The sequence below is a fragment of the Mustela nivalis genome (genome assembly GCF_964662115.1).
Source record: "Mustela nivalis genome assembly, chromosome: 8".
NCBI lineage: Eukaryota > Metazoa > Chordata > Mammalia > Carnivora > Mustelidae > Mustela > Mustela nivalis.
This window is the reverse complement of record NC_139027.1, coordinates 140,528,425-140,543,240: the sequence shown is the minus strand read 5'-3', so window position 1 is coordinate 140,543,240 and position 14,816 is coordinate 140,528,425. Positions and strand designations below refer to the sequence as shown.

The following is a 14,816-nucleotide window of genomic DNA, read 5'->3' as shown; positions in this document are numbered from 1 at the left end:
TTTTTGCATTCTGAGCAACAGATGAGAAAATTCCTGTTGATCTAATCCTTGCCAATATCGGGTGTTGTCAGTGTCTTGGAGCTTAGCTACTGTTATATGTGCTTGGTGGTATCTCATTTTAATTTGCAGCTCCCTAATGACATACACATCTGAGCAGCCTTCTATATTTTTATTTACCATCTGTATGTCTTTGGTGAGTTGTCTCTTCCGATCTTTTGCTCACTTTTTAACTGGGTTCTTTGTTATTGTTGAATATTAACAGTTCTTTGTCTAACTTAGATACAGGCATGCCATGCTTTATTGCCCTTCACAGATACAGCATTTTTTTTAAAGATTTTATTTATTTATTTGACTGAGATCACAAGTAGGCAGAGAGGCAGGCAGAGAGAAAGGAAGGGAAGCAGGCTTGTTGCCGAGCAGAGAGCCCGATTCAGGGCTCGATCCCAGGACCCTGGGATCATGACCTAGGCCAAAGGCAGAGGCTTTAACCCACTGAGCCACCCAGGCACCCCAGATACTGCATTTTTTATGAATTGACGGTTTTGGGCAGCCCTGTGTTGGGCAAGTGGATTGGTGCTATTTTTCCTCCAACATTTGCTGACTTTATGTCTCTGCCACATTTTGGTAATTTTCATAATATTTCAAAGTTTTTCATTATTATTATATTACTTATGGTGACCAGTAATCAGTGTTCTTTGATTTTATTCTCGTAATTGTTTTGAGGCACTATGACCGCACCCGGATAGGATGGCGAACTTAATAAATGTGTGTTTTCTGACTGTTCCACCACCCCGCAGTTCCCCCATCTCTCTCCCTGTCATCAGGCCTCCTGGTTCTCAGGGATGTAACAACATTGAGATTAGGCCAGTTAATAACTTTACAGGGGCCTCTAAGTGTTCAAGTGAAGGGAAGAGTCACACATCTCTCACTTTAGGTCAAAGGCTAAAAATGATTAAGCTTAATGAGGCAGGCATGTAGAAAGCTGATATAAGCAAAAAGCTTGTCCTCTTGTGAAACACCTTTATGAGATCTGGAGTGATCTCATAAGTTTGAGTGGCCTGGGTAGAAGCTCAAACCAGCCACAAAATTCTCTTAAGCCAAAGCCCACTTAAGAGCAAGGCCCTAACTCTCTTCAATTTTATGAAGGCTGAGAGAGGTAAAGAAGCTTCGGAAGAAAAAGTTTGAGGCTAGCGGGGAATGGTTCATGTAGTTTAGGGAAAGAAGCCGTCTCTGTAATGTAAAAATGCAAGGTGAAGTAGCAAGTTATCCAGAAGATCTCGCTAAGATCATAAATGAAGGTGGCTACACTGAGGAATTTTCAGTGTAGGCAAGATAGCCGTATGTTGGGGAAAGATGCCATCCATGACTTTCATAGCTAGAGATAAGTCCGTGCCTGGCATCAGAGCTTCAAAGGACAGGCTGACTCTCTTGTTAGGCTAATGCATCCAGTGACTAAGTTAGAGCCAGTGCTCCTAGGGCCCTTAACAGTTATGTTCAATCTACTCTGCCTGTGCTTTGTAAATGAAACTGCAATGCCTGTGTGACAGCACATCTGCTTACAACATGGTTTGCTGAATATTTTAAGCCCACTGTTGAGGCCTGCTCAGAAAAGAAGATTCCTTTTAAAATAGTACTTCTCATTGACAGTACACCTGGTCATTCAAGAGCTTTGATGAAGATATACAATGAAATTAATGTTTTGTTTTTCTTTTTTAAAAGATTTTTTATTTATTTGTTTGACAGAGATCACAAGCAGGCAGAGAGGTTTGTAAAGAGAGAGATAGAAGGGGAAGCAGGCTCCCCGCTGAGTAGAGAGCCCAACTTGGGGCTCGATCCCAGGACCCTGGGATCATGACCTGAGCCAAAGGCAGAGGCCTTAAACCACTGAGCCACTCAGGTGCCCCAAGTTAATGTTTTCATACCTCCTAAACATAACATCCATTCTGCAGCCCAAGGATCAAAGGGTAATTTCTACTTTTAGGTCTTACTATTAAAGAAATACATTTCATAAGACTCTAGTTGCCACAGATAGTGATCCCTCTGATATATCTAGGCAAACCAAGGATTTAGTTTGGATTCACCATTCTAGATGCCATTAAGAACATTTGTGAATGGGACACCCTGGTGACTCAGTTGGTTAAGCATCCGACTCTTTGATTTTGGCTCAGGTATGATCTGAGGGTCTTGAGGTCGAGCCCCGTGTTGTTTCACAGTGGGTGTGGAGCCTTACTTAGGATTCTCTTTCCCTTCCCCCACCCCCCAAAAAACATCAGTGATTCATGGAAAGAGGTCAAAATATCAACATTAGCAGGAGTGTGGAAGAGTTGGTTCCAACCCTCATGGATGACTTTGATGGGTTCAAGACTTTAGTAGAGGAAGTAACTGGAGATGTTGTGGAAATAGCAGGTGATCTAGAATTATAAGTGGAGCCTGAAGATGGGACTGAATTGCTGCGATCTCATGATGAAACTTTAATGGATGAGGAGTTGCTTCTTATGGATGAGTAAAGACCATGGTTTGTTGAGATAGAATCTACTCATGGTTTGTTGAGATAGAATCTACTCATGGACTATGGACTCTGAAACACAATCTGAGGGTTTTGAAGGGGTGGGGGTGGGAGGTTGGGGGAACCAGGTGATGGGTATTACGGAGGGCACAGATTGCATGGAGCACTGGGTGTGGTGCAAAAACAATGAATACACTGAAAAGAAATAAAAAATAAAAAAAAAAAGAATCTACTCATGGTAGAGATGCTGTGAAGATTGACAAAAAAGAATTTAGGCTATTAATTGAATTTAGTTTATAAAGCATAGGCAGGGTTTGAGAGACCTGACTTCAGTTTTAAAAGAAGTTCTGCTGTGGGTAAAGTGTTATCAAACAGCATTGCATGCTGTGCAGAAATCGTTCATGAAAGGAAGAGGCAGTCAATGTGGCAAATTTCATTGTTTTCTTATTGTTAGACGTTGCCACAGCCACCCTGGCCTTCAACAATCACAACCCTAATCAGTCAGCAGGCATCAACTTTGAGGCAAAACCCTCTGCCAGCAAAAAGAGTGCTATTGGCTGAAAACTCAGATGATTAGCATTTTTTAACATTAAAGTATTTTTTAATTAAGATATGTACTTTTTTTAAAGGCATAATGCCATTATGTATTTAATAGACTACGGTGTAGAGTACGCGTAACTTTCATATGCGCTGGGAAACCAAGTTCGTTTGACTCACTTTAATGCATTTGCTTTGTCACTGTGTTCTAGAACCAGACCCGCCGTATTTCTGCAGTAGGCCTATACAAGGCCTTTATCAGATATGTGTTTTACAAATAGTTTCTTTCTGTCTGTGGCTTGTCTCTTTACTTTTGAAACAGTGTCTTTTACAGATCACAAGTTTTTAATTTTAATGAAATTCTGCATCTCAGTTTTGTCTTTCGTAGATTGTGCTTTTGGTTCATACCTAAAAAGGCATTGCCGAACCCAAGGTCAATCTAGATTTTCTCCTCTGTTATCTTCTAGGAGTTTTATAGTTTGCATATTACTTTTAGGCTTATGATCCCCTTTGAGTTAATTTTTGTGAAGGGTGTAAGTTCTGGGTCTAGATTCATTTTTGGTTTTTGTCTTTTGGTTTTTGGTTTTTAGCATGTGGATGTCCAGTTATTCCATCATCGTTTGTTGGAAAGACAAATTTATCCATTGCATTGTCTTTGCTTCTTTGCCAAAGATCAGTTGACTGTGTATATGAGGGTATTTCTGGGCTTTCAGTTTGCTCTCTGTTTGGTTCTATTACTTGATTTGTCTATTTCACCAATAGCATTCTACACTGATCATTGTATCTTTATAGTAAGTCTTAAAGTATGCTAGTGTCAAGCTTCCAGCTTTGTTCTTCAATACTATATTGGCCATTCTTGGTGTCTTGCTTCCACTGTAGAATCATTTTGTTGATATTCACAAAATAACTTGCTGGGATTTTGATTAGGATTACATTGAATCTCTAGATCAAGCTGGGAAGAACTGACATCTTGGCAATATTGAGCTTCTTACCCATGAACATGGAATTTCCTTCCATTTATTGAGACCCTGATTTTCTTCATTTGTCATGTGTAGATCTTGTACATGTTTTGTTAGATTTATACCTAAGTATATAAATCATTTTAAGGAGTACTAATGTAAATGGAATGTAATTTTAAACTCTCGTTTTTCATTACTAGCTTATGAGGAAGCAGCCAACTTTTGGATATTAACCTCGTATCCTTCAGCAGTGCTATCACAATTACTTTTTAGGGGGTGGCTGGGTGGCTCAGTGGGTTAAAGCCTCTGCCTTCAGCTCAGGTCATGATCCTAGGGTCCTGGGATCAAGCCCCACATCAGGCTCTCTGCTCAGCAGGGAGCCTGCTTCCCTTCCTCTCTCTCTACCTGCCTCTCTGCCTACTTGTGATCTCTGTCAAATAAATAATAACTAAAATCTTTTTTTAAATTGCTTTTTAGTTCCAGGAGTATTTTTGTTAATTTTTTGAGATTTTTTTTCTACATAGACAATGATGTTATCTGCAAACAAAGATAGTTTTATTTCTTCCCATTCTGGATACCATTTATTTCCTTCTCTTGTCTTACTGCATTCATAGGACTTCCAGTTTGATGTGGAATAGAAGTGGTGAGAGCAGGCATCTTTCCCTTATTTCAGATCTTGGTGGGAAAACATGTAGCTTTTCTCCATTAAGTATGATGTTAGCTCTAATTTTGTTTTTTTTGGTTTTTTTGGAAGATATTCTTTATCAAGTGGAAGACATCCCCCTCTATTCCTAGTTTTCTGAGAATTATTATCATGAAAAGATACTGGGTTTTTTCAAATGCTTCTCTTATATCTATTGATAAGATTATATGATTTTTCTTAAGGCTATTGGTATGATACATTATAATTGATTTTCAAATGTTGAATCAGACTTGCATATCTTGAATAAATACCATTTAATTGTATATAATTCTTTTTATACATTATTGAATACAATTTGCTAATATTTTGTTGGTTTTTGTATCTATGTTCTTGAGAGACAGTGTAAGGTCTGTTTCCTTTCTTGTATTGTCTTTGATTTTGCATGAAGATGATACCAGCTTCATTTAATGAGTTAGGAAGTATTCCCTCTGCTTCTATCTCTTGGGTGATTGTAGAAAATTGGTATGATTCCTCCTTAAGTATTTGGTAGAACTCACCAGGAAACCCATCTGGGGCCTGGTGCTTGCTGTTTTAGAAGGTTATTAATTATTGATTCATTTTCTTTAATAGATAATAAGCCTATTCAGATGATCTATTTCTCCTTGTATGACATCTGGTAGATTTTACCTTTCAAGGAACTGGCCCATCTGATTTAGGTTATCAAATTTGTGGCCAAAGAGTTGTTCATAATATTCCTTTATTATCCTTTTAATGTCCTTAAGAGTGACAGCCTCTATTTCATTTCTAATAGTAGTAATTTCTATCCTTTTTTCCCCTCTCGCTTTTTTTTTTCCTTAGCTAACTTGGCAAGAGATGTATTGATTTTATTGATCTTTTCAAAGAACCCGATTTTAGTTTTCTTCAGTTTTTAATAAAATTTATTTTTCCATGGATAGAAACTAATTTGAATCTGTACAGAACATTCTGCCCATGTGTAAACTGTTAAGTCTTTTTTTTTTAAACTGTTAAGTCTTATCCTGTGTTTTTGAATGCCTAACAGACTTACTAAATAATTTCTTACCTCTTTTATTTCTCTTTGTAGTTATATATAGAACCAGATTTTTCTTAAATGTTCCTTTATTTTCCTTTGAAGGATTACTGGTAGAGTTTTAAAGTAACTTATAAATTGTTTCAGAGAGAAAAGTCAAAAGAGAAAGGCTTTACTGATGCAGCAGAATCCTTGATAAAACAAATTAATAAGAGGTATAAACCAAAGGAAGATATAAAGTCTACAAGAAAATTCAAGGAGTCTTTGATTGACAGGTATGGTCTTATATTTTAGAAATAAACATTTTTCTGCCTGATACAACTAAATTATTTTACTCAATTTTAAGAAGGTAAGTTTTGAGCATGTTCAAGTAATACAATTTTCCAGCAGAAAACACCTAGTTATTTGCGCTTTTTTTAATTAATTTTTTTTAAAAGATTTTATTTATTTGCCAGAGAGAGAAAGAGAGTACACACAAGCAGGCAGAGAGGCAGGCAGAAGCAGGCTCCCTGCTGAGCAAGGAGCCCTGTGCGGGACTCGATCCCAGGACCCTGGGATCAAGACCTGAGCTGAACATCGACTTAACCAACTGAGCCACCCAGGTGTCCCTAGTTATTTACTTTTAAAAATAGTAGCTATTTAAATTATACAGGAAGGGAACTAAATTTGAAATTAGTCTTTGTAGTAGGTGATTATTACATTTTATAAAATATCAAAAATACTGTATTGATACAGCATACCATTTCATAAATAAATCTTTGGGATATAAACATTTTAAGATTTTATTTATTGAGCCTAGTGATGAGTAAAACTAAATATATTTAAATATATTGCTTAATGAAACATGAAATTTAAATGAGCTGAGAAGTTATTTTTATATAGTAAATACGTATTTTTTTGTTTACAGTCTTTCTGAAGGTTAGTTGTTATTAGAAATGTTTCTTTACAGGTTGATTGGTGGTTAATTCATATTTAAATTAATTCTGGCCCTATGATAAGACACAAAACAATTACTCTCCTGGCAGAACCATTCATTTCCAATTGCTTGGCACCTCCTACTGCATGAATGATTCAGCTTTTCATTAACAGTCAGTGTTGCTCTTTACTACAAGTAAAGTTGCAAAATTACCTGGCTAGTGCTGCACATTTCAGTTTTTTTATAGCGTATTGAATGTAAACTTAGTGACCCAGAAGTTTTACGTTATATAAAATGACTTTTATGAAGAACATTCTGATACTGAATTTCTTTTTTAATTTTGGCAAAACCTTTCTTATAGTGGCTTTTCAAACAAATCTGATCTACAGCTCAGTAAGGTAGGTTTCATTTATTTAACTACCCCAAGTGTATAGTCAAACTCTAAATGATATTTGACTGTAAACATAAAATGGAATCGCAGGATGGGATGGAATTAGTGTTTGCAGCATGTTGATAAATGAATTAAACAACTGATAAGTTTAATGGCAACTACTCAAAATAGTCCTCTTTCTGTTCAACTTTTCAAAACAAAACAAAAAAATGTTTCTTTTCCATATGTGAGTGTGATGTTTTCATTTTTTGGTACCTGATTCAATAAATCTCTATTTTCATAGCTAATCCCATCTCTTCTGACAATAAGATCCTTCCTAAATTTCTGTTTTTTGTTTAAAAAATTAGCATTTATTCAGGATTAAAATACCAATATCTTTGATTTACTCCTCACAATTACTTTCTGTGCATTTAACTTCAAGTTTTGAGGTTCACCGTCTATACATTCTTCTTAAATATCCCCTTTGCTGCCTATGCAACTCTTGTTTCCTAGTTTGAGTTCTAATTTCCAGTCCCGGGATTATTGCAGTAGCCTTTATGTGATTCTTTTGTGTCTAGCGTTTCTCTTGCCGACCTATCCTTCTGTTCAGAAGGAGCTTTTTTCTTTCTAAAGCACACAGCTTCAGTCACGCCAATCCGTTGTGCAAAATCCCTTCTTTGGTCTCTGTTGCTTATGAAGTGGAGACTCAGGCCAGCTTGTGAAAGTCTGCCTTTATTTCCTAGTATTAGCTCCCTATGCGTGTCTCCTTTAGCTGAAGAAGAAGAACTTGAGCTTACCTCGAGTGTCTTTCCAAGTGTTGATTCTCTTTCTTCCCCTCTTCAGAAAGCACTTTGAACTGAGTCCGCGTGCTTTCGCACTCTTCTGCTCGTCAAGACTTGATTCCTCCTTGCGAGTCTTGCTTCAAAGTCTGCCTTTTTTTTAAAAAAACTTCCAAGGTGTCCTGACTCAAAATCCAAATGGGCAAGAATTCTGAATCTACACACTGATTTCTTTGTACCATTGTTCGAGATTTCACTCGCTGTTGCAGTTTTTATCTCTCCTTTGTCTCTGTTAGCATGGGTTGTTTAGAATCATCTTTGTGTCCTGTATAACGCTTTTGCTTCCTTTCATATCCTTTTTAATATTTTGGCTTATTTTTTGTGTCTTCTCTAATACCTAGCGCAGGCTGGTACACAGTAGTGTATTGAACAGGTGTATATAAATGCTGGTAAAAATCCTACTGGAAAGGATAACTGAGATCAGTGATCAGAGGAGTAATATATTAAGGGATAAACTTTTTGAAAAAATACAAATAGTTATATATAAAACAACCAAAATATGAGTAACAACTAAAATAATATAAGTAACAACTAAAATGAATAGTTTTAGTATTTCCAACTTATTAGACTTCAGAGTATCTCTGTTCACTAATCAATCATTTAGTAATACTAATAGTGATTTTACATAAACCTTAGTCTCCTCCAAAGTTTTTCTGTCTAAGACTTTAAAGCAAATGAGTCCAGGAAAAAAAGAAACATGCTTGTTTTGTGTTTCTAAAATCACTAAGGTTCAGCTTATAGGATAGCGTTTACCGATTTACAGGAGTGTCAGTGCAAATAAAGACGTAAGAACCTTATATTTAATTTACAGTACTTCCAATTATGTTCTTAGTACTTAAAGTCTTCAAAATTTTTATTGGTCTGGATGTTGTAATACTTTTTTCAGTTTACATTAAAGCAATGGTTACAGATGTAAAACATGAATAGAAAAAAGTAGAAAATATAAGAAAATATAATTGATATGTTGTTTGTTTGCCAAGTATACTAGTGTACAAGTTTGAATGTAATATAAACTTCTTTTGTATTTAGGAAAAGGTTCAGAAAAAAAGTTATAGACAACTGAAGACTACTTTTGTTAATGTTACTTCTGAATGCCCGTTGTAAGTAATTTTTCATAGATCTTAGTTTTATTCATATTTGAAGAAAATGTATTAATTATATAACGGAGTTAATATTTCTCTTCATTTTTACAGGAATGATGTTTACAATTTTAATTTGAATGGAGCTGATGAGCCTATTATAAAACTTGGAGTAAGCTAGAAATCAGTATTTTGTATTTAGTATTTATTTTGTATTCACCATATAGTTATTACAGTGTATGTTTTTTGGTTTCCATTCTCTTGTAGATTTGCTTTGAAAGAGTTTAAAATATTTTAAAATTTATTTGGCACAATTTTAGGTATATTTGGTTTCCTTTCAAATCCTCTGGACTAAAGTAGAGGAAAAATTGGTAATTGGGGTATGGGGATGGGACTCACACTACTACACCAAGAGAATCACTTTCCTTCTGGATACAAGGAATTTAAAAATAATTACTCCTATTTATTTTTTTAGTATATTTTATGGTATTAGCTTTCTTCTTAAATATAAAAATATTTTAGTAAACTTAATTTTATGGCTGCATCTTATGAAACTTATAGAAACTATAATTTTAATTTTTATTTACCTTATTTCAACATTAAGAAGAAGTATTTAATGTTTATTCACAATATAGATCCAGGAATTTCAAGCTACAGCTACAGAAGCCTGTGTGGATAATTCAATAAAACTGTAGGTGCTTTTATTATAATTAGATGGATCAAATTAAAATAAACTTCTCAATTGTTCTTTGTCTTCAATATTTCCTCCCACTTTGTCTGAGAGTATTTAACATATGAGAAGAATGAATAAAAAATGCTACTGCCATGATTACCTCCATTATATTTCTAATATTTCAACCTTTGCTTCTAAAATTAATGTGCAGATTCTGTGTACTTTTAATATTAGTTGTGTCTCTTAGATGATAAAGCTGAAAGAACTTAGTCCTTTCATCTGACCTTGTTATTTTTATAATTAACTGAGGTCGGAGAACATAAGCAACTTGACCAGAATTATATAGTGAATTAGTAATGTCTAACTGTCCAGTATATGTTACCTTAATATGTTATATATGTTACTTTATATATGCATATGTTATAATATGTATATGTATGTATGTATATGTATAATATGTATATGTTACTTTAATAACTAAAGTTAATTAAAATTTATGAATATTTTCGTTTAAGGATAGGTTTAAGGAATCATGATGAACTTGAAACTTCTCTCAAAACAAAAGATAAAAGAGTAAGTTATATCCTAATTGCCTATTAACAGCAGTATTTTAAAAATAATTCTGCAATGCCAAAGATGATCACAGATCTAGAAAACAAAATCATTTGGAATCTTTCTCCCTCTGTGGGATTATCCACCTGCCCACTATGACTTTGGTATGGTCTCTGAGCTATTTGTAATCATCTAGGAATAGAAGATATGACAGCTTCACTTTCTTTGATGACATTGGCTTATGTCTCTGTAGGAGTAAGCAGTTTTAACAACAAAATATGAATCCCAGTCTCTGCTCTGGATTTCTGAGTGAATTTCTAGATATGTTTTCCTTAATGCCAGGTAGATTAGTATACCAAAAAATTAAGAAGTTAGTTTTTCTGTTGCTTCAGGTTGGTTTTTGGTTTTGTTTTGTTTTGGCTTAACTTACCTTACATAGCATAATATGAGACACATTTCTTCATCTATTACAAGGATTCTTTTTTTTTTTTTTTTTTTTTTTTGTAGATTGTAACAAATCCTAAAAAGAAAAATCTCTTTAGTGATACTGACACAGAATACAGATGTGATGACAGCAAGACTGATGTCAGCTGGCTAAAGGAACCAAAGTCAAAACCACAACTAATAGACTATAGCAGAAATAAAAACATGAAGAAACCTAAAAGTGGGAAATCAAGTAAGAAATCACTTTTTAGAGAAATGTTGCAAATGATATACCATATCAAGTACATGAAATGCTTTGTTGGTTGTAAGTATATTTGCATATGTAGTTAGTGTTTGCGACTACACAGCCTTGTAAATAGAACAGAGCAAATACTCCACAATACTACAGTCATTTTGCTTTTTGTTTTCTCATTTTTAGTAATATGGTTCTATATAAATTACTTTTTTTACCAGAATCTTAGAGATGCAAAATATAACTGTCATATTTTTTGGTTCATGCATCTTCTCATTTGTCTACTCATGGCCTACTGTTGTTATTCAGTAATTTAGCAATTATTGTGAATGACATATTATTAAGTACTCATAAAACCAACACTCTAAGCAAAAATCAAATCTTGGACATCCCATTCCCTGTCACACCCACACATATCCTTTTTAAGAATCCACATAGAATGCATATAAAGATAGATTGTAAGGAAAACAATTTTCTTGCAGAAATACCTTCCACAGATTTTTCTTTTTAAGATTTTATTTATTTATTTGAGAGAGAGAGTGAGAAAGAGAGAGAGAACATGAGAGGATCATGACCTGAGCTGAAGGCTGTCGCTTAACCAACTGAGCCACCTAGGCGCCCCACAGGTTATCTTCCCAGCATACGGCTTCTGCTTTGTCTAGTGACTCTCTTGAAGTAGTTGGATAAGAGTTTGAGGCATGGATTTTTAGCTAGACCTAATGACCATTTTCCTGGATTGTTTACTAAAACACAAAGATTTCATATAGTCCATTTTTAAAAGAAGACAACATAACTCTGAACTTTTAAATCAATATGTATTTTAAGGAAATCGGCATTTAGTTCAGGATAAAAATAACCAATAGTAACCTTTGTGCATATGTCAGAGGGAGCAGGTGATGACTTAAATAGATTAAAAATAGAAATATGGAAGTGAAATTTGGTATGTGTTCATAAACGAGGTTGAATCTTGAAAACAGATAAGGCCTATCACATACATGTGGGAGAGAAGCAACAGTGTTATCACCTGTAAAAGAGACAAGTGTGAAAGAGCATCATGTTTTAGTGCAGGGATTGTAGTGTTGGGGTAGTTAGAACACAGATCAGACTTGGGGGAAGATGTTGAAAGACGCACTGCGATTGGTCACGTGTCTGGACTTCGAAGCAGCATTTTCTAATAAGCCAAAGGGAAACAGAAGATTCACATGTTCTCAGGGAGTTTACAGTCACTTGTAGAAGAGAGTAGATAATCAGAGATTTTTGAGGAGACCATTCAGGGTGAGAATACTGTCATCAGTAAGTACTTCCAAAATTGAACTTCTGAGTGAAGTTTTGTTTGAATAGCTGAGTAACTGCCAGTCAGTGTGTAGAGGCTGGCTTCTTGCCAGGACTAAAAGACCTTCCTCCCACAACTTCATTGCTTCCTTGGTGTGGGTAGTTTCTTAGGCTTCAGAGAATATTTAGAAAGTTTATTGTCTTTGAAAGGCAAAAAAGGGAATAGAAACTGAAGCTATGCTCAGTAATATGGATGCATCTTAGGAACCATGGTGAAAAATAAAGCAAACGATACAGTATTACATATGAGATGGTACTGTTTTATAGAGCTCACTATATTGTTTAAGGATACATATCTGTGAAGTAAAACTTTCTTTTTTAAGACCAAGTGAATGAGAAACAATTCGATATAATGAAAACTTCCCTTTGGGCAGAGGGGTATTGAGCATCATAGAGATGCTCGTAAGTACACATAAATAAACACATCGCTCTTCATCATCCAGCTCTTAGACTGAGTGGTAGATGCATGTAGGTATTCATTGTAACTGATGTATTCTCTTGCATGTTTAAAAATTTCAGGATGTAAAGGAGGAGAAAGGAAATTGGTGATTCATATCCTACCAAACATTAATAAGTTATCAATGTCAATGTAGCCTCAAATAATCTTGAAATTTAAATTTTTGAATGAGTTTAAAGATATATTCTTGTTATGATTTTAACTTCCATGCAAAAATATTCTAATAAATTTTAATGCCAGTTCATATCTATTTGAAAACTCATTTTCTCGAATTGCAGAACCGTCTTTGGAAAGGGGACAACCAAGATCTAAAGTGGTAAAGCCAAGAAGTTTGTGTTCCAACATCACTTTAATATTATTTTTCTTCTGTCATGTAAAAAACTTCATTTTTCATCTCATAGTTTTATCCTTATTTGTTGCTTGTTTTTCCATAATTGTTCGAGACTTTGCATGCATCCTCCTACCTTCTACCTTTTTGGATCATGTTGGCCTGTTTTAGGTCTATTTTATTCTGGAGTTATAGGAACTTTTTATATCTCTGTTTCTCTTTTTTTCCTCTCCTTCTCTTTTTTATGTAAGTTAGGTAATATATACCAGGCCTCCCAGAGATTTAATGACAGGGATTTAAAAAAGGTAATAGAGAAGATAATTGGATGGAAAGATAAAATCCCATCATTCAAAAATGTTAATCAGGAGTCTTTTTCATTCCTACAAATATTTTATGTATTTCTTGTCACAGTGCCAGTTTTATAGAAAATAGCTTATATTTCTTATATCTCAAATACTGACCTAATAATTGAGAAATTTTTCTCCTAAAGACACCCAACAAAAGCATCACCAAAAAGGTAGAGGAGAAAGTTCCAGATGGGAGAACCAGACTTCCACGAAGAGCAGCAAAAACCAAAAAAAATTATAAAGATCTCTCAAATTCAGAATCAGAGAGTGAACAAGAATTTTCACATTCATTTAAAGAGAAATTGCTAGTAAAGGTAAATAGATACAGATCAGAAAAAAATTTCTGAAAAGCCTGTGAAAATACTAAACAATATATTTTTGCAGAAATGTCAAAATTTGTCACATCTTGAGATTAAACCTTCTATATGAGAAATTTTATAGACTGAAAATTGATGTTCAGGCAATATGTAAATTTGTGAGAAGTTGGCATTAGTGTTATAAAACAGATGTTTGACTCTAGGAAAATGATAACTTGAAGATAATATCTTTGAATTAGAGAGGTGCTTGATCTTTCCAAAATTTTACTTCAAGAAAGTATAGACTGTTGGGAAGCAGTGAATCTTTCTCTTGAGTGGACCTGAGGTTCTTCCTATACGTTGCCCAACCTGTGTCCATGCCTGGTTTCTGTCCTGAAAGTTAATATATGTATGCCTAGCTATCTGTGCTTGAAAGCTTTTTTAACAAAGTAGAAAGCAAAAAAACAAAACAATAACAACAATCCAGTGCTTACAGTGTGCCAGGTGCTATGCCAAGTACCTTAACATCTTAAAATCTCTCAAGTACCATACATGATTAGTACTCGTATTGACATCACATTTTACAAATGAGAAATCAGGGCTCAGAGAGATAAAGGAACTTGCCCAAGGTCACACAAGTAGGAGGTGGTAAAACAAAGTTGTGAACCCAAAGAGTCTAGCACTAAAGGTAGGTCTCTGACTATTCCACTATGCTAACGTCACATCAGTACACTTCCACCTCCCCTTGTTCATAGCCTTGCTGTCCTTTACTTGGAAGACCTTAAGGACTTTGTGACTTATCTCCACATTTTCTATCACTTCTTACTTTAAATTCCTATACATATAGCTGTTTGTTTCCCAAGCCACCTCTCCTTTTATCCCTCTTCAAAGAAAAACCCTGAAAATCTCCATACAGTGAAATAGTGCATCAGAATACCTCTCCACGCTCCTTGTCCCTGTCCCCTGGCGTGTTCCCAGAGCTGAAACGGATGGGATAGCCTGTGACTCCCTAACGGGACCCATGGCGGGCTCGCGGCGCCAGCGCACAGACCCAGGGAGATCCCTGCCTCTCCGCCTCCTGGGCTCTGTCAGGAGTCGCCCCTGGCCTTTGTAGGTCTTCCTTCACCATCTTATTTTACAACTCCCAAGCATGTCAGGTGCCATGAAATCCAGGAACTCTTTCTGATTATAATTTTCTCCTTACAGCATTTTGGTATTTCTTACGCTATTATAGTCCATGTATTTGTTCCTGTGAATT

General features: G+C 35.2%; 1 protein-coding gene across 3 annotated transcripts in view; it reads left to right on the top strand.

Moving 5' to 3' along the window:
• Positions 1 to 14,816, top strand: part of SYCP2 (synaptonemal complex protein 2) — a gene marked incomplete at its 5' end in the record, with an annotated part of 71,634 nt that overhangs the window by 46,311 nt on the left and 10,507 nt on the right. For 2 of the 3 annotated variants that reach the window (XM_082746732.1, XM_082746733.1), the window contains 8 exons: positions 5,841 to 5,968; positions 6,971 to 7,007; positions 8,848 to 8,918; positions 9,012 to 9,069; positions 9,533 to 9,588; positions 10,086 to 10,143; positions 10,630 to 10,798; positions 12,866 to 12,903. In XM_082746732.1, coding sequence (XP_082602858.1) covers positions 5,841 to 5,968; positions 6,971 to 7,007; positions 8,848 to 8,918; positions 9,012 to 9,069; positions 9,533 to 9,588; positions 10,086 to 10,143; positions 10,630 to 10,798; positions 12,866 to 12,903 — 615 coding nt within the window. Of the gene's footprint in view, positions 1 to 5,840; positions 5,969 to 6,970; positions 7,008 to 8,847; positions 8,919 to 9,011; positions 9,070 to 9,532; positions 9,589 to 10,085; positions 10,144 to 10,629; positions 10,799 to 12,865; positions 12,904 to 13,405; positions 13,577 to 14,816 lie in introns of all 3 variants that reach the window. The other variant, XM_082746734.1, reaches the window with a different exon arrangement.